Source organism: Leopardus geoffroyi, chromosome D2, assembly GCF_018350155.1.
Source record: "Leopardus geoffroyi isolate Oge1 chromosome D2, O.geoffroyi_Oge1_pat1.0, whole genome shotgun sequence".
In the NCBI taxonomy this organism is placed as follows: Eukaryota; Metazoa; Chordata; class Mammalia; order Carnivora; family Felidae; genus Leopardus; species Leopardus geoffroyi.
In genome coordinates, this window is record NC_059334.1 from 17917128 (window position 1) to 17936037 (window position 18910).

The 18910-nt window shown below is 47.1% G+C and overlaps 1 protein-coding gene across 3 annotated transcripts in view; it reads left to right on the forward strand.

The window, feature by feature from the left end:
* Positions 1–18910, forward strand: part of PGBD5 (piggyBac transposable element derived 5) — a 108635-nt gene that overhangs the window by 784 nt on the left and 88941 nt on the right. Inside the window, exon 1 of one of the 3 annotated variants that reach the window (XM_045437407.1) lies at positions 496–616. The exons of the other annotated variants lie outside the window; for them this stretch is intronic. Within the exon in view, the coding sequence (XP_045293363.1) occupies positions 556–616 (61 nt within the window). The 5' untranslated portion in view covers positions 496–555. Of the gene's footprint in view, positions 1–495; positions 617–18910 lie in introns of those variants that run through there. 3 annotated transcript variants of the gene reach the window in all.

The window sequence follows — 18910 nt, forward strand, 5'->3', positions numbered from 1 at the left end:
CCTTACTCAGGTGCCAGGGCTGGGACAAGTAGCAGTGAGAACCTCGGGAGAGGTCCTCCGGGGTATCTTCACTGGCGTGTGTTTTCTCCAGTTAATCCGAGAAACTTTCTCTGTCCGTGCCTTTCAGGATCTCTTGCCAAGAGCAGGGAAAAGTGAAATGACAAGTTCCCCACCCCACCCCCCCCCCCTTAAGGTGTATGCTCTTATGCCGGAAGGCACTTTTGTGTGTGTGTGTGTGTGTGTTCCGCTTACCGCTATGGTCATGGTCAAGCTCCTGATGTCTGGAGGTCGCTCCTGCTGGCAGCTGTGGCTGCCCAAGGTCCCCTTTTACTGCGCCCTTTCCTGGGAGTTAGTTTTACAACGTCTCTACGTACCCTGCAGAAGCTCTGTGGCCTCTGTCCCCCGAGAGAGGTGGAGACCAGCCGGTTCCACCTGCCCCTGATGCTTTTGTTCCTTGCATCCTTCTGGGGCAGGCCCTCGTTTGTGCCCACCGTTTTCACGGGTGGAAGAGTGTGCAACCGGTGTTGTTGAGGACCAGGGAGTGGCGTACTGGGCATGATGCGGCTTTTCCCGTGGCTCTCCCTGATCATTGTTCAACCAGCCAGGAATACAGCAGGTAGGAGGGCAGGCCCAGGGGACCCCCCCCCCCCAACCCCTGGCTGGTGCCCTCACTTGGATCTGGACATAGTGCTGCAGGCTGCTGGTAGGCTGGTGGGGTTGGCCGGACTCTGTCAGCAGGGAGTGGTCTGCAAACCTCCAGCAGACAAGCTGCAGTGTAGACAGGCTGCAGTGTGGACGCGCTGAGCTCCAGCTGGGCTTTGCAGGGTCCAAGTGAACTGTGCAGTGTTTTGGAACGGAACCTGTTCTCGTTTAGGCTTCGGTTAAGAGTTTGGGAATTTTCAAAGTCCCGTCCCTCTGCATCATCCTTTGAAACCCCCTACGTTTTCCAGAATGTCAGAAGGGCTTCCTGTCCCAGACAGCGGCTGTCCATTAAATTAGCTCTTTAAGAATTGTGTGTACCCGGAGCCCTGGTTTAGCAGACTTTATGCTGTGAGTGCCGTGATCCAGGTTTCGATCTCGGAACATGAGCTACATGTCTGCTCGTTTCCCTGCATCTCCAGGAAAAACAGGGGAATTGTGTTAGGTGAAGCCTGGTTATGAATAAGATTCGTGACAGTGTTGGTGTGAGAAGGGTGAACACACCTAAGTAAATTTTAAAGCAGTATTATGTTTCTTGGTAACCTATACTTGGGAGAAATTCTGCATCAGAGCAATTTAATCTAGCCACTGCAGCACCGACGTGGTCCTCAAGTACCTGATCGTGTGTCATTTGGCATTAGGTTCAAATTCTGCTTCCTTCGGATGGTCACTGAAGTCCCACCTGGACCTGAGAATCACAGTCCTGCACTTTAATCAAAGACATTAGGGGCGCCTGGGTGGCGCAGTCGGTTAAGCGTCCGACTTCAGCCAGGTCACGATCTCGCGGTCCGTGAGTTCGAGCCCCGCGTCGGGCTCTGGGCTGATGGCTCAGAGCCTGGAGCCTGCTTCTGATTCTGTGTCTCCCTCTCTCTCTGCCCCTCCCCCGTTCATGCTCTGTCTCTCTCTGTCCCAAAAATAAATAAACGTTGAAAAAAAAAATTAAAAAAAAAAAAAGACATTAGCGGTTGGTTATTTGATGGTTTTTAGACCCAGGTTTGTTTTTCTGTTTTGTGCGGAAGCTTGCTTTTCAAACCCAGCCCTAATTAAGAATTTGCTTCTCTCCTGGAAACCGTCTTTCCCTGAGGGAAATTTGGGGTGGTGGCAGAGGGGTGAGGTTGATGGTTTATTAAGCGTGAGTTCAGATTCCCTGAAACAATGGAACATGATTTATGGGGGCTGAAAATAGATGCTGGGCAGAGAAAACCCTTGTGCCTAGTGGCGGGGAGAGAGGCGGACTTGTTTATTAAGAGGCTCAGAGCTGCACCCTGGCCACTCTGAGAGCAAAGAGGTTCAGGCTCTGAGGTTTATCAAAGTATAGAATCTAACCCCACTTTCAAGGAATGCAGCTTGGGTCTCTCTTCCCTCTTTGTTCCCTGGATTGTTAACAGATCTCCCTGGGCTGGTAGAGTGGGATGGGGAGGCACGCCGGAGGGGTGGCATTTTGGTCTGGAATCGGTCCTCACGGGAGAAAAAACTCGTAGCAGAAATGGCTGTTGCTGCTAGAATCAGATGAGGAAAAGCAAGGGATTCTAGACTCGAGGAACAGGCTTCCTGCCTGCCTTCTGCTATAAAAGCATATGCATGTGTATGTGTGTAAATAGGCACATGTGTAAATGTGTGTGTTTGCGTCTTATACGTACTTGTGTATTGCTTGTGCTGGTTTGGGCTGGTTAGGGTTTTTTGTTTGTTTATTTTGATTAGAAAGGGATTACAGCTGCTGTCTAGGGGCCCTCTGATGACTGAGAATCCCTGTGCCTGAGAGCGGTGTAGACACTGGGCACCACTGTGCTTTGATCTGCATTTGGAGTGCACACAGTAGGGAGCACGTGATGCCCAGCTGGGAGGAGGAAGGGAAAAGAGGCAGAAACATTTCTGTGCCTAAGGTTGAGATTGCTCTAGCTGCCCTCCAGGGTATTCTAGTCTTCCTAGGCTCTTTCTTCTGGTGTCCCCCTTTTATTTAGCTTCCTGGATCAGAAGCCCAGCCAGCAATTATGGGCGGAAGGGTCCTCTCTGTCACCTCCCTTCTCTCCCCTCTCCCAGGCTCTGGTCGTGCCTGGAGCTGTGGGTCCCCTTGAGATGATTTAAATACAAAGACCATGCTTGCTGGGCTGGCTGACAGGCTCTTAACCCCTGTGTGAATGGAGGGTCAGCTTGGGAGCTGAAAATGCTTCCCGGGAGCTCAGGGCCCAGAACCTTCTCCAGGAGAACACTTGCAGCTGTCTCCCTACAACAACCCCCTCAAGCTGTCAGCCTCGCCTGCCGCCTGCCCGCTGTGCGGATCACCGGCACAGCCTGCCAGCTCACTCTCTGGAAACAGCGTGAAATTCAGGCCCGGCTGCTTCCTGGGCTTCTGCTCTTTTGGTTTCTTATTCTGAGCAGTCTTGTGATCCGTCCTCTCTGAGGAGGCAGAACAGGCAGATATTCACGGATGCTGGGGCGGGGGGTGGGGTGGGGGGGTGGTGTGTGTTCAGCTTCGTCGGTCCTTTGTCGTGGCTGGCTGGCATCTGAGCTGTTTGCTCTTCCTATTAGAGGTTGGACTTCATAGGACTGTTTTTCTCATGTACCATGTCAGCACCCCTCTGGAATCATTCAGCGGGGAGGTGTGACCTTGAGAAGCAGGAGGGGAACACAGGGCTTTGAAAATTAACATTGTTAGATGTTTGCGCTCAGGGTTTCGTTGTGGACTTCTTTGGCTGAAAGTCTTTTTGACTTAACAAGTAAGGAGAGAAACAGCTTGCGCTTAAAACCGGAACGAACCTGAGACTCTCAGGATGGATTTGTGAGCTAAGGTGCCCCCCTCCCCCCTCCCCCGGCCCATCAGCGGTGTCAAGTTTGAGCAGACGCTCCCACCTTTAGCTCTGTCGCACGTCCCTCCCGTGGCTCCAGGAGGAACTCCGAGGCTGGGTGAGCTACAAGGTAGATCTTGTGCGGTGCCACATAATAATGGAGCATGTGCTGCCACCAGCCGCCACGCAGGATTCGGAGAAGGGAGCTTCCTGGAGAGAGGTTTTGTTCAGGTGGTGGGGGTGACGCGGCTCACCAGCCGCGATCCCCATGTGCAGCGCCGTCTTCCATCATTGCGCCACATCTTTGCAAGGACTCTGCCACACAAGGGATCACCCCACTTGACACAGAAACACGGACAGGACTTCTCGGTCGGGGTCTGGGCTGAGAGATTACCTAGGCAGACTTGATCATTCAGGGAAGGTCATGCCTTTTTTTTTTCAATTTTTTTAAGTTTTTGAAACATGTATGTATTTTTGACAGAGATAGAGTGCAGGCAGGGGAGTGGCAGAGAGAGAGGGAGACACAGAATCTGAAGCAGGCTCCAGGCCCCGTGCTGTCAGCACAGAGCCCGACGTGGGGCTCGAACCCACGAACTGCGAGATCATGACCTCAGCCGAACGCTTAACCAGCTGAGCAACCCAGGCACCCCAGGGAAGGGGGTGCCTTTGTATTGGTTTCCTTTACAGCATCTGAAACCTTTTGCAGTCAGAAATATTTATTTTCATATTTTTACGTGGAATTACCTTTAACTGTTTTGGGGGGGGGGCTATGAAGCTCTGTGTGGTTCCATGAATGTATGGGTTTGTGTAACCTATCCCACAATCAGATAGGAGACAGAAAAATCTAGAATTTTATCTTTTTATTTAATCCCTGCTACACCGCAGCCGTTGTGATGAGACTTTAGAGTTCTTCTGCAGGTAGCGGGGCTTTGAATACATTGGCGACCTGGGGGTTGTGTGAGGTCTGGTACACAGTTTTAAAATCTAAAACTCACCTTTATTTATTTTTTATTTTTTTATTTAAAAAAAATTTTTTAACGTTTATTTATTTTTGAGACAGAGAGAGAGACAGAGCATGAACGGGGGAGGGTCAGAGAGAGAGGGTGACACAGAATCCAAAGCAGGCTCCAGGCTCTGAGCAGTCAGCACAGAGCCCGACGCGGGGCTCGAACTCACGGACCGCGAGATCGTGACCTGAGCCGAAGTCGGACGCTCAACCGACTGAGCCACCCAGGCGCCCCAAACTCACCTTTATTTTTAAGAACTGTGATTGTATAATTTTTTTTTCTTATTAACAAGTACATATGTATATTTTAGGGGGGAAAATGATAGAAATTTTAAGAAATTCCGTAATCGCTCATTACCCTAGATAATCATAGTTAACATATTGAATGTATCCTTTGTTTATCTTAGATTACATCTTGTTGGGTGATCTGATTTTTAATTCTAATTAATGTATTGTAAATGGCTTCCATTTAAATTTAAAAATATCATTTTAATGAATCCATAATATGACACAGTTCCCTTTGGGTGGGCATTGAATTCAGTGCCCCCTCCCTCTTACATTTATTATGCTATGATAAATATTCCGGAAGCTTAGGTTTGTGTGCCCATCCTTAGCACATTCCTTAGCATAAAATGACCAGACCAGAATTCAATTAAGGACACATTGTAAGGTTTTTGATCTCTGTTGTGAAACAGCTTTCCAGAAATGCACCTACATACATTCCCGCCGGCAGTATACCCGGAAGTCTGTTAGAAAACCTGGCTGATAGGGCAGCATCCCTGTGTGTGATTCCTGCCGGTAGGGCGCTCTTAGAGGACTGTTCATTGAATAAAGCTTTTTGAGGCATAACACACATTCAGCGCATGAGTCATAGTGCACAGCACAGTGTGTGTGACTGACTGCTCCCCAGATGAAGATCAGGAACGTTCCCAGCACCCCAGAGATTCCCTCCTGCTCCTTCCCAGTCACTAGCTCCCTGTCTCCCGGGGTGACCGTTATTCCGACTTCCGTTCCCTCACCATCGATGAATTTTGCCTGTTAACTTTGGTCCGGTTGTTTAGTTCATCAGTAGATCTGTGAGATCCATTCTTCTTGCAGATAGCAGTCTTTTATTTCATATGGCCTGTAGGATTCCATCATATGACTACTACGGTCTTTTACATTGTTTCTAGTTTGGGGCTTCTGTGGGTACGGCTGCTACAGAGGTTCTTGTGTTTTGGGTTGGTTTTTTTTTTTTTTTTTTTTTTTTTTTTTTACTTTATTTATTTTGAGAGAGAGAGACAGAGCGCATGAGTGGGGGAGGGTCAGAATCCAAAGCAGGCTCCGGGCTGTCAGCGCAGAGCCTGACTCGGGGCTTGATCTCACGACCACGAGATCATGACCTGAGCTGAAATCAAGAGTCGGATGCCCAACAGTCCAGGCGCCCCGAGGTGTTCTTGTGTTTTTGATGGACTTACACGTCATTTCCCTTGGGCACGCGTACCCTGGAGTAGGTTTCCTGGTCAGAGATTAGATGCGTGTCTCAGCCTCTGCACTACTGACCTTACGGGCTGGGTAACTGTGTTGGGGGGGGCCTGTCTTGTGAATCGCCGGATGTTTAACAGCATCTCCGACCTCTACCCGCTGAATGTCCAGGGGCGCCCTTTCCTCTAGTTATGACAACCGAGCATTTCTCCCGGCGTTGCCACACGGCCCCTGGGGACCAAACTCACCTGCCGTGGGGAGCCACTGCTTTCGTAGGCACCGTCAAACACTTCTCCGGTCCGCGCGCCCACCCACGGCGTACGAGACGTGGCGTGTATTAATCCCGCGAGCAGATTGGACCCGGCTGGGCTAAAACGATAAAGAAGGCACGTCGCCTGGGGTCCAGCAGGAGAGACAAAGTGAAGAGAAGGTGGGAGAGTCTCTGGCAACCACTGCGATCTGGGTAAACGTGGACGTGGGATTCCGGAGGCGTGCCCCTGAGCCAGCTGGGCCGGGGGAGAACAGCACCTCTGGTGGGCGCGGCCTCTGAGCTGCATCTTGAGGAACAAATAAAGTTCAGTCAGGTGACGAGGAAGGAGCAGGGCACCCCAAACGAGGGAGTAACTTGGGCAAAGGCCAGGAGGGGAGAGAAGCCATTTTGCCCATGGGCAGTCCCACTCTTTCCCTAAACTGAGCGTCCTTCCTTGAGGCTGTCTTAGTGACAATGCCTCGAAACTTGACGGTATGTAATTGTCACCGTTGCCATTAACGGTTGCCATTAACGGTAGCTGGAATCTGAACCCAGTCGTGGATGTGGATTCACCTAGCAGATGCTGGATCCCCTGGGGAGGGGAGTTTGGCGGGTCTGGGGAGAAAGGAGAACCTAGAGAGGGTTGAATCTGTGGAGAAGCACTGAGGTCTTTCCTTTAAGGAAGGAAGAGGGAAAATGACAACTAAAGGTGATCTGGTAAAAACCTTTACTGGCCGGAGGAGGCCCGGTATTACCTTGGGGTTGGTTATCCTGTAATATCAAGATGATGTTCTACCTTTCTCCTTTTTGTGAGTTTCAGGAAGAATAATTACAAAACTATGAACCTCTGGCCATGTTTAGGTGTATATTTAGTAAACCACTCTAGTAAAGAATTTAGAAGCACGAATCTTCACACTTTAACTGGGACAACATCACCCCTTGCCCGGATGTTGGAAACTGCATCTGCTTGGATTTCCAGCTTCCAGTCTTGTTGGCAACCCCCCCCCCCCTTCCAACCCTGTCCCCATTTCCCTTGGAGAAGGAGAGTGATCGTTTACCAAGATTTAAACACCTCTGCTTAAACACTCAAACCACTTAAAACACTTAAAAGGTTTAAACCTTTGAGTGGCTTCCAACTCAGGCCAAAGGGAATCCTGGAGTGCTTTGCAAGGCCTCCAGCGCCCGTAGGTGTTCTGCAGCCTTCCATTTTAGTGTCCCTTCTTGTCACCTGTCCGGCCACCCGCACTCTCTAGCCACAAAGTCTTTCCATCTCGGAACCTTTGTGCCCGTGGGACCCATACCAGGAAGGTGCTTCACGGCGGCCCTTGCTTGCTAGTTTCGTCTTGGTTCAAATGTCACTGTCGCCAAGCATCTAAAATCACTGCCTTCCCTCTGTCCCTCTTAGCAGCCACATAAGCTAAATCATTTTCCATGTGGGCTGAGACCTGGGACGTCATGGTCACAGAATGTGGTAAGCGCTGAACAAAAATTCAGTGTTTGTTGAATAAAGGAGTGAAGAAAAGAACAGATGGACACAACTAGATATTTTTTTTTAAGTTTATTTATTTTGCGAGAGAGAGAGTGGGGGAGGGGCAGAGAGAGAATCCCAACGAGGCTCCAAGCTGTCAGCACAGGGCCGGACATGGGACTCGAACTCACGACCTGTGAGATCATGACCTGAGCGGAAACCTATAGTCGGATGCCTAACTGACCGAGCCACCCAGGCGCCCCGGAACTAGATTTTTTTTTTTTTAATGGGGACAGGAATCTGCACCATTGAAATGTCTACAAGGACATATTCCACATCCAAAATAGTGGAAGAGAGATTGGGGCAGCTCTCGAGGGAATGAATTCTTTACTAGGAAGGCGCTAAATCCAGTCTGGGATGTATTTTACAGGGCTTTCCCTCCTGCATGGAAAACTGAACTTGCCTCGGAGGGAAGTTGCCTCTCCAACCCTTGGGCTTTTGCAGTGTGCCCTCTTCCCAAGAGACAGAGACCCCCAAGACAGGAGTCTATTAGAACTTTGCAGGGAACCTTGCTTCTTGTACCCCTTTATTTGTTTATCAAGTGCTCGTATATCATGTACCATGTGCCAGATCGTGTTCTAAGCTCTCTCTAATGTGTGTAATCCTCAAAGCAATCTTGCAAGGTGTTATCCCCATTTTTTTAAAAATTTTTTTTAATGTTTATTTATTTTTGAGACAGAGAGCATGAACGGGGGAGGGTCAGAGAGAGGGAGACACAGAATCTGAAACAGACTCCAGGCTCTGAGCTGTCAGCACAGAGCCCGACGCGGGGCTCGAACTCATGGACCGCAAGATCATGACCTGAGCCGAAGTCAGCCGCTTAACCGACTGAGCCACCCAGGCGCCCCTGTTATCCCTATTTTTAGCATAGGGAACCGAGTCACAGGGAGGTTAAGTGATCTAGGGTAGACTGGTTCCTTTGATTAGGGGACAAGGATGCATCCTGCTTAGAGCGGGAGTATGGAACACAGGATATGCTGGTCAGATCAACTTAATTAACGGGTAAGTCCCTTGCAAGGGGCTCTTGAATTGAAGACCAGTGTCCTTTGCTAAATTTATTTCACCGGTTCCCTCTCTTCGTGGGCAGTGGCTGTACCTAATTTCCCAGCACCCCTTGCAAGGAGATGGGGCCACTGCCTGGGTTCAGGGCGGTGGAAAATGAGCCAAAGTGTGGACCCCACTCTCAGGCCTGGCCATGTGGAGGCTCCTTTGAGCCATGTGTCAGAGATGTTGGGGGCCAGCAGATGAAAGGATCTTGTATCTAAATTACCATTGGGCATCCGATTTCGGCTCAGGTCATGATCTTGCAGTTGGTGAGTTCGAGCCCTGCGTTGGTCTCTGTGCTGACAGCTCAGACCCTGGAGCCTCGTCACATTCTCTCCCTCTCCCTCTCCCTCTCCCTCTCCCTCTCCCTCTCCCTCTCCCCGCTTCACCCGTTTGCACTCCATCTCTCTCAAAAATAAACAAATATTAAAAAAAATAAAAATAAATCACCATTTGGGGAAAAGCCACTCACACATCAATCCTATTTGTCATGGACTAAATTTCTGTGGGCAAGAGATGAACTTCTTTCCTGTTTGATTCATCGTACATTTGTTGGGGGATGGGGGCTTGTTAGAACAGGCAGCTTAACTGGCACAGACATTAAAGAGGATTGAGGGGGAAAAGCGGATTCAAGTCAGTGGGGGCCACATGCTGAATCGCTGTGTGAGGAGGACGCATGAGGGGAATGATGGAAAATAACCTGGAGAATAAAAATGAATTCTTTGGGGGCGCCTGGGTGGCTCAGCTGATCGAGCGTCTGACTCTTGGTTTCGGCTCAGGTCATGATCTCACGGTTTGTGAGTTCAAACCCCACCTCGGGCTCTGTGCTGCCAGCGTGGAGCCTGCTTGGGATTCTCTCTCTCTCTCCCTCTCTCTGCCCCTCCCCTGCTCACACACAGGCTCTCAAAATAAATAAAAATGTAAAAAAAAAAAATGAATTATTGGAATTCTGTCCGTGAAATCCTCACGGTAACTCTGGAAGCGGACGGGTAAGATGATGGTGGTAAGCCACGTGCATGGGGTGTTCTAGATGCAGTTGTGGAATTGCACACCAATGGTTTGAAGCTGTGGATGGTTTGAAAGGGGCGTGATGGTCCATTTGTGGCCGGAGGGGACCCGGGGCGGAAGGCCTGGGTTCTGCCGAGCGTTCGCCCTGTGATTTTGTGCAGGTGGCTCCGTGGAGTCTGGCGTCTATGCAGGGAGCTCCTTCCCCGAGTTGTGAGAATCAGTAAAGACGTGTGTGGAAGCCCAGAGCTGGTGCTTTGTCACAGGCAACGTTACCTCGATTCCTTTAAATTCCTTTTGTCTCGTGAGGCCCAAATGCACAGGATGGATGTTGGGCCACTTAGGAGATTTTCAAAACTTTTTAGCAACCAGGAACTGTAGAAGGGACAAACCCAGGGTACGCAGATGCACCAGTGGAAATCAGGCGGCTGTCTTTTTTTTTTTTTTTTTTTAATTTTTTGAATGTTTATTTATTTTTGAGAGAGAGACAGAATGCAAGCAGGGGAGAGGGGCAGAGAGAGGGGGAGACACAGAATCCGAAGCAGGCTCCAGGCTCTGAGCTGTCAGCACAGAGCCCGATGTGGGGCTTGAACTCATGAACCGTGAGATCATGACCTGAGCCGAAGTCGGCCGCTCGACCGACTGGGCCACCCAGGTGCCCCAGGCGGCTGTCTTTGAACTGAAGGAGGAGGGCCTCGGAGCCCACCCTCCCCGGCAGTTGGGAGGGGGGTGGGGGTGTACCGCGTAAAGATTGTGAGGTTCTGTGAGCGAGTAAACGTTCACTTCAGAATTCACATAACAAACAGTCTACACCTCCTTCCTCATTTGAAACTTGTTTTCCTCGGGTCCCAGCATTCAAGGCAAATAAATGTGTTCCCTTTGGTTTGCCCTTAATTACTAGTATTTCAGCAGAATGTCCGATGTGTTTTCTTGGGCTGGCTGGGAAACTGGACCCCAGTTTACGGCATCCTCGGGGACATGCTTGCAGAATTCCAGTGGAATCCTGGAACAGAACCTAATTGGAAAGCGCAGACAACTGTAGCGAGCAGCTTTTCATCAAGATTGAAAGAGGCGCGTGTTATGCAAATATTAGCAAGAGCAAATTCCCGCTGTCGAAAATTTATAGGCTCATTATCTTCAAGAAGGCTGGCAGATAAGAAGTAGGTTCTGGAAAAGATGCAGGTAAATTCAGGGAGATGGCAAATGACACCAGAGAAACTGGAAGGGCGAGAGGGCATAGCCCAGACCTCTGAAGCCGGCACGTGGGATACTTTGGTGGGGAGGAATGAAGGTCTGTCTTTGGTTCTGCTTCTCAGAGGGCTCCGGAGACTTCCATCTGTAAGCACAGGAGCCCAGTGCGGGGCTCGATCCCCCAACCGTGAGATCATGACCTGAGCGGAGATCAAGGGTCGGATGCTTAACCAACTAAGCCACCCAAGCACCCCCAGGAGGTGCTTTATTTTTAAACATTTTAAGTTTATTTTATTTTGAGAGAGACAGAGAGGGAGAGAGAGAATCCCAATCAGGCTCTGTGCTGCCATCACAGAGGCTGACATGGGGCTCGAACTCACAAAACGGTGAGCTCCTGACCTGAGCCAAGGTCAAGAGTCTGATGCCCAACCGACTGAGCCACCCAGGCGCCCAGGGGGTGTCACTTTAGAAGCAGAGTGGGGACAGGCACTCGAGCGTGTGTCTGTCTCCACAGCCCTGGCACACGCTTGGGTGCCTGTCCCCACTCTGCCTCTAAAGTGGCAGCTCCTGGGGGTGCTTGGGTGGCTTAGTCAGTTAAGCATTCGACTCTTGATTTCAGCCTCAGGTCATGATCTCACAGTTGGGGGATTGAGCGTCGCACTGGGCTCCAGTGCTGACAGCAGGGAACCTGCTTGGGGTTTTCTCTCTCCCTCTCTCTGCCCTTCCCCAGCTCATGCTTGCTTGCTCACGTGCTCATTCTCTCTCACTCTCTCAATTAAATAAACTTAAAAATAAAGTGACACCTTCTTGAGGGCGGCTGCTGCTCAAATCTCTGCTCCCTAACAGCTCCAGGTGTCCCCCGTCAGAGACCACCCAGAGCTTGGCACGTCGGGAGTCCGGCTCTGGATGGGCGTAGGGGTGACTGTGCCCAAGTCCTGCCCCTGCAGCCCCTGGTCTGATTCACGTTCCATTGTGTTACGTAGCGCAACGTCCGCGACAGAGTATCTCACCCGGCACCTTGCTACAGGGAAGGCACCTGAGGGCTGTGGGGTTGGCAACAAGAGTATCTTTTTCCTTGGTGCTGCTGTGCCCGCGAAGGTATCCAGTTTTATCTGCATGCATTGATACATATCCTGCGTGATTCCTAACTGCGATCTTTGTTTTACCGTCTTCCCTGTTTGTAAAAATTCTCCTGTGCTCACCGCTGCCTCTTTCGCAAGAATCCCTGTTGACAACGTGGTGCTGTTCCATAAATGCGTTTGCACATACACATGCACGCATGTCATCTGTGGAACCAATGCGGGCTCGCTTTATATACCTTTTTAGCACGCTCTTGTTCAATAATACTTCGCGAACAACTTCCTCCTGTGCTTAATTTATATAAGGCGTGGCTGCTAAACTTTGATCACGTGGCTCTATTTTTATCAAATGCATTTGTTGCTATGGTCTTAGAGGTTTTTCACAGTTCATTTAGTGACGAAGTACATTTTATTGATTTTCTGGTATTGAGCGCTCTTTATTTTCCTGGAGTAAATCCAAGTTGGTCTCAGTATATATCCCTTCGATAGATGGCTGGCCTCTGTTATTTGGTAATACTAGTTCAGTTTCTGTAACTAATCTATCATAAGCCAGATTCGTTAATAGTTTTCCTTCTCCTTTCTCTCGGGTTTGGGAATTAAAATTAGGCTCAGCTTCACAAAATGCATCGGCTTATTATTTTTTAATTGCCTGTTGCCATTTAACAGTAGAATGACAGGGTATGCAGCTGCAAACCTGTCTGGTCTTGGTACTTATTTTCTGAATTTTCCACTTTTTAAAAAAAAATTTTTTTTTTCTTTTTTTTTTTTTTTTTAAACGTTTATTTATTTTTGGGACAGAGAGAGACAGAGCATGAACGGGGGAGGGGCAGAGAGAGAGGGAGACACAGAATCGGAAACAGGCTCCAGGCTCTGAGCCATCAGCCCAGAGCCTGACGCGGGGCTCGAACTCACGGACCGCGAGATCGTGACCTGGCTGAAGTCGGACGCTTAACCGACTGCGCCACCCAGGCGCCCCCCAAAAAAATTTCTTTTAATATTTATTGATTTCTGAGAGACAGAGAGAGACAGAGCACAAGCAGGGGAGGGGCAGAGACAGGGAGACACAGAATCCGAAGCAGGCTCCAGGCTGTGAGCTGTCAGCACAGAGCCAGATGTGGGGCTCGAACTCACAAACCGTGAGATCATGACCTGAGCTGAAGTCGGACACTTAACTGACTGAGCCACCCAGGCACCCCTGAATTTTCCACTTCTTGAGTCATTCTGATGATTTTGTTTTCCTAGCAAATGATCATTTCTTCTAGGTTATCAGATTTGTTAACATAAAATGCCATGAAGCTTAATGATTCTTTTATTTGCTTTTATATCGTGCGTTTGCTTTTATATCTGTTCCAGTCCTCATTTCGCCTGTTTTGCACACATCTGTCTGTCTGTTTCTCCTCAAAACCCCTGTCTCTCCTTCTCTTTCCCCACCTTCCCTATCCCCCCATCTTCCGTCTCTCATCCTTAATATGGCATATGTGAGATCTTTTATTATTTTGTTTGTCTTTTTACGGAACCAACTTTGAGTTTATTTGTCCCTCATATTTTTTGTTAGTTTAAAATTACATCTTTATTACAACCACTTCCTTTCTTTTGATTTATTCAGCTGCCCTTTTCTAATTGGTTTAAATGAGTACAAAGCTTCTTTTATTAAAAAAAAAAAAAAAAGAACTTTGGAATTGAAAGCATTTGACACGAACATCTCCTCGGAGTATAACTTCTAGTGTCTTCTGTAAATTTTGGTATGAAATATTCTTTCCAATGCTTTCAAGATTTTCTTTAGTACCTTTGATTTCTTCTTTGATCTAAGAGTGGATGTCTTAATTTCTATGTAGTTAAGACTTTTCATGACCTGATTATTTAATTCTGGTTTGATTGGATTGTGACCAAAGAACCGTCCTTTAACTCTCTAATTCAAAAGGCTTGTAAAGGTTTTCTTTGTTGCCAAATAGGCAATTAATCTTTTCATATGTGGCGTTCACAGGTATAAGAAACAAATGTATGTCTTATTACTTGAAGAAGTGATGGTGTCTATTTTATTATGTGTGTTTTTGTTTTCTCTGTCTCTAGTAGGTGTTCCCATTTGAAGAGCTAAATTGTTACCATGTTCTTGTATTGTTTAGTCTTTAGCCTGCCATATTTGGTGTATATGTAACTATTCCTTTTATATCTTCTCTCCACACTGTGCTTTTTCAAACATTTATTTATTTTGAGAGAGAGAGAGGGCAGGGTGAGCACAGAGAGGGAGAGAGAGAATCCCAAGCAGGCTCCACCATCGGCTCAGAGCCCCGCACGGGGCTTGAACTCACAAACCGTGAGATCACGACCGGAGCCGAAACCAAAGAGTCAGACGCCAAACTGACTGAGCCATCCCGACGCGCCCAACCTATGACTTTAATCATGTCACTCTTGACCTTAGTACCTTTAACCTTAGATCTAGCGGGTCTGCTGTTAATTTTGGCATTCCTTCGTTCTCTGCCGATACTGCCTTGCCTGCTACATTCGACACATTTGCCATTTTAAGTGTGTTTCTTGAACAGCACAGATGTATATTTTCAACACAACCCGATAGGCACTTGCATTTAGTTGGAGAAATGCGTCTGCGTACATCGAACGTAATGACAAACAGGCATGAGTTTATTCGTCCCATCGTATTTTCTTCTGCTTTTCTTGCCTTTCCCCCATTTTTGACATTTTAATCCAGTTCATTCTTCTTCTACTTGATAAATACAGAAGTTCTTTCCCTTTTTTGGCTTCATTGAGATATACTTCACATGCCGTAGGACTCACCCGTTTAATGTGTACGTACAGTTTCGGGGCTCACGGGAGCAGGAGACTCTTGATCTCAGGGTTGTAGGTTCAAGCCCCATGTTGGGTGCAGAGATTACTTTAAAATCTTAAAAAAAAAAAAAAAAACATGTCACATCATTTAATAGCTTTTGTTAAATCACAGTTTGTGCAGCCCTCAATGCAGTTGTAGGACATTTTCATCACCCCCTGAAGAAATATTTAGCCACCACCTCCAGGCCTAGGCAGCTACTGCTCTCCTACTTTCTGTCTCCATAGATTTGTCTATTCTGGCAATTTCGTATAAATTAAATTCTGCAATATGCCGTCTTTCAATTAGCATATAGCAATTAGACTGGCTTCTTTCAATTAGCAGAATGTTTCCCAGGCTCATCCGTGTTGTCGCATGTATCAAAATTTCATTCCTTTTTAAGGCTGAATAATGTTCCATTGACTCAATAGATCACATGTTACCTGTCCGTCACTTGATGAACATTTGGGCTGTTTTTGCCTTTTGGCTATTATGAATAAACCCAAAACCTCCACATACAAATTTTTGTGTGGACGTAGCTTTCATTTTTCTTGGACATATATCCACGCGGGGTATTGGTGGGTCGTATGGTCACTCCGTGTTCAACATTTTGAGGATCTACTGAAGTCTTCCTAAAGCGGCTGTTACAGTCCCCCCAGCAATGTACAAAGCTCCCAGTTTCCCCACATCCCTGCCAACACTTGTATTTTGTTTTTGTTTTTGGTTTTTTAGACAGTAGTCCTCCACATGGGCCACAGGTGGTGTCTCGTTGTGGTTTTGATTTGCATTTCCCTAATGGTTAGTGATGTTGAGTATCTTTCCATGTACGTATTTGTATATACCGTCTATATATTTGTATATCGGAGAAATGTGTATTCAACTCCTTCGCCAATTTCTTAGTTGTGTTATTTGCCTTTTGATTATTGAGTTGGGTAAGAATTCTTTATATAGTCTGGGTATGTGCTCCTGGTTGTTTTTTAAAAAAAAAATTTTAATGCTTATTTTTGAGAGAGAGACAGCATGAGTGGGAGAGGAGCAGAGGGAGAGAGAGGGAGACACAAAATCCAAAGCAGGCTCCAGACTCTGAGCTGTCAGCACAGAGCCCGATGCGGGGCTAGAACCCATGACCTGTGAGATCATGACCTGAGCTGGAGTCGGATGCTTAACCGACTGAGCCACCCAGGCGACCCTAGGTATGTGGTCCTTGTATGAATAAGTTCAAGATCACTAACATTTACCCTTACGTTTTCTTCTAAGAACCTAATAATTTAGTTCTTACATTTATGTCTTTGATGCATTTTGAGTTATTTTTTCTGTATGGTGTTAGGTGGGGTTCCAATTTCATTCATTTGTGTGTGGATCTTGAGTTATTCAACCACATGTTGAAAGTTCAACCGCTTACTGAAAATACTGTCCTTTCCCCATGTAATTGTGTGGCATCCTGGTCGGAAATCCAGTGACTATAATTTACTTTTCCATTTTAATAATATTTTGTCTCTTTGTCCTTCCCTCTTTCATAATTGAATGTGTATTTCTCTACTCTCACTTGAAAACAACATACTGTTTTCCCACCTCTTCCCCAGAATAAGAGCTAAATTTGAAGAGCTAAATTGTTACCATGTTCTTGTATTTTTAGTCTTTAGCTGCCATATTGTTTGATGTATATATAGTTATCCCTTTTATATCTTCTCTCCAAACTGTGCTTTTTAAAAAATCTATTTTGGGGGCACCTGGGGGGCTCAGTCGGTTAAGCATCTGACTTCGGCTCAGGTCACGATCTCACCGTTTGTGAGTTTGAGCCCCGCATCAGGCTCTGTGCTGACAGCTCGGAGCCTGGAGCCTGCTTCGGATTCTGTGTCTCCCTCTCTCTCTGCCCCTCCCCAACTCACACTCTGTCTCTCAAAAATAAATAAACATTAAAAACAAAACAAAACAAAATTTATTTTGAGAGGGAGAGAGAGAGAGAGAAAGGGTGAGCATGGGCAGAGAGAGAGAGGGAGAGAGAGAATCCCAAGCAGGTTCTACACCAGAATAAAACCTTTTGTATCAAGAGGCTTCATTTCACTTTTATTATACACAATGCTAAAGATTTATTACTATCCTTTTATTTTACACATGCATGTGCACACACACACACACACACACACACACACACAAAGCACCAAATATAGATTTTGTCCAAATGGCCAAATGTTTGCTTACGACCGAATCCAGTTGAAGGGTGAGCTTGTAGGATAAAGATAACGATCTGAAGGTGTCCTTTAAAAAAAAAAAGCATTTATATTTTATTAAAAATTCTAGGTGTCAGAATTCAAAAAGTTGACCATATAGCACAGGAATAATAATTTCTCAGGCTGCTACTGTCTCTCCTGTACCTGTGGTCAGTCCACTGCACATTTGTGACATGACATGTCTATTTCAGTTGAGCTCAAGGAGGGGGCAAGGTGTTTTTGGCTCTCCTGCCACTGGAGGGACTTCTGTCAGTGTTGTCTGGACCTTCCTTCCTAGTAGTAGCTCTGGAAGGTAAAGACTTCCCTCCTTCTCATCTCCTAGACTCAAGGATTTGGCCAGTCCGTGGGATAATGCCGTTTCATGGACACAATCCCATGAACTAAACCTTGGTTAGTAATACTCACAGGTGTTCTCTGGATATTTTCAGGAATAAGTTTCAGATGTGGCCCTCAGTTACAATTTTTACTCCTTATTCCTGACTGCAATTACTACCTCCTGCCGTCCCTTGAGGAAAAGCTAGGAACGTGGCATTGGGACAGTGTGGTTTGCTTTCAAGATAACAAGATCACTTCTTTTTTTTTTTTAATTTTTTTTTTTTCAACGTTTATTTTATTTTTGGGACAGAGAGAGACAGAGCATGAACGGGGGAGGGGCAGAGAGAGAGGGAGACACAGAATCGGAAACAGGCTCCAGGCTCTGAGCCATCAGCCCAGAGCCCGACGCGGGGCTCGAACTCACGGACCGCGAGATCGTGACCTGGCTGAAGTCGGACGCTTAACCGACTGCGCCACCCAGGCGCCCCAACAAGATCACTTCTTAACTTCTGTCTGCATCTCAGATTTTGGTATACGAACATGGGTTTTGGTGTCCTCCCTGAGGAGGCGATACGTATTGTGCAAGGAACACTTGTACTCTCGTGACACGTCTGTTTTGGTTACCCAGGATTCTCTGAGCCAGCCAGAAAGGCAGAAACACGGATGAATTCCTCATGACTCCAGCAGTCTGTCAGCCCTCAAAGGCCTTCTGGATATGTTTGCACATTCAGATGTCGGCTGTACAAGATACAGAAAGAGCACATTAATTCCGGGGGGAAAACTGTTCAGTAACACATTTTCCAAGAGGATCATTGTAACGGGGATTCATAGTTTGGGTAACTCTTGACAATTCTTCATCCTCTGACTACTGAAAGTGGTTGTTAGTCTATAGTAATCATGTCAACATGCATTTGGAGTGTAGCATGAGTTTCCATTGACTTAAAACCACAAGGGAGGGGCGCCTGGGTGGCGCAGTCGGTTAAGCGTCCGACTTCAGCCAGGTCACGATCTCGCGGTCCGTGAGTTCGAGCCCCGCGTCGGGCTCTGGGCTGATGGCTCAGAGCCTGGAGCCTGTTTCCGATTCTGTGTCTCCCTCTCTCTCTGCCCCTCCCCCGTTCATGCTCTGTCTCTCTCTGTCCCAAAAAATAAATAAACGTTGAAAAAAAATTAAAAAAAAAAAAAAAACCACAAGGGATTGTCTTCTTCAAGGGCATTCTTAGAAGGCTTGCTATTTTAAAGTGTAATTAATGAAAACAGAAGTTTCTGCAATCCTTTCTTCATACACTATATAGTATTTTTCAAGGCTGGATTGCAAATGATTTATCATGCATGGTGTTATACATGATTGTGGATTTTTTTTTTTTTATGTTCTCGGATTTTTTACGGTGACAGAGTTGACTTTTTTTTTTTTAATTTTTTTTTTAACGTTTTATTTATTTTTGAGACAGAGAGAGACAGAGCATGAACGGGGGAGGGGCAGAGAGAGGGGGAGAC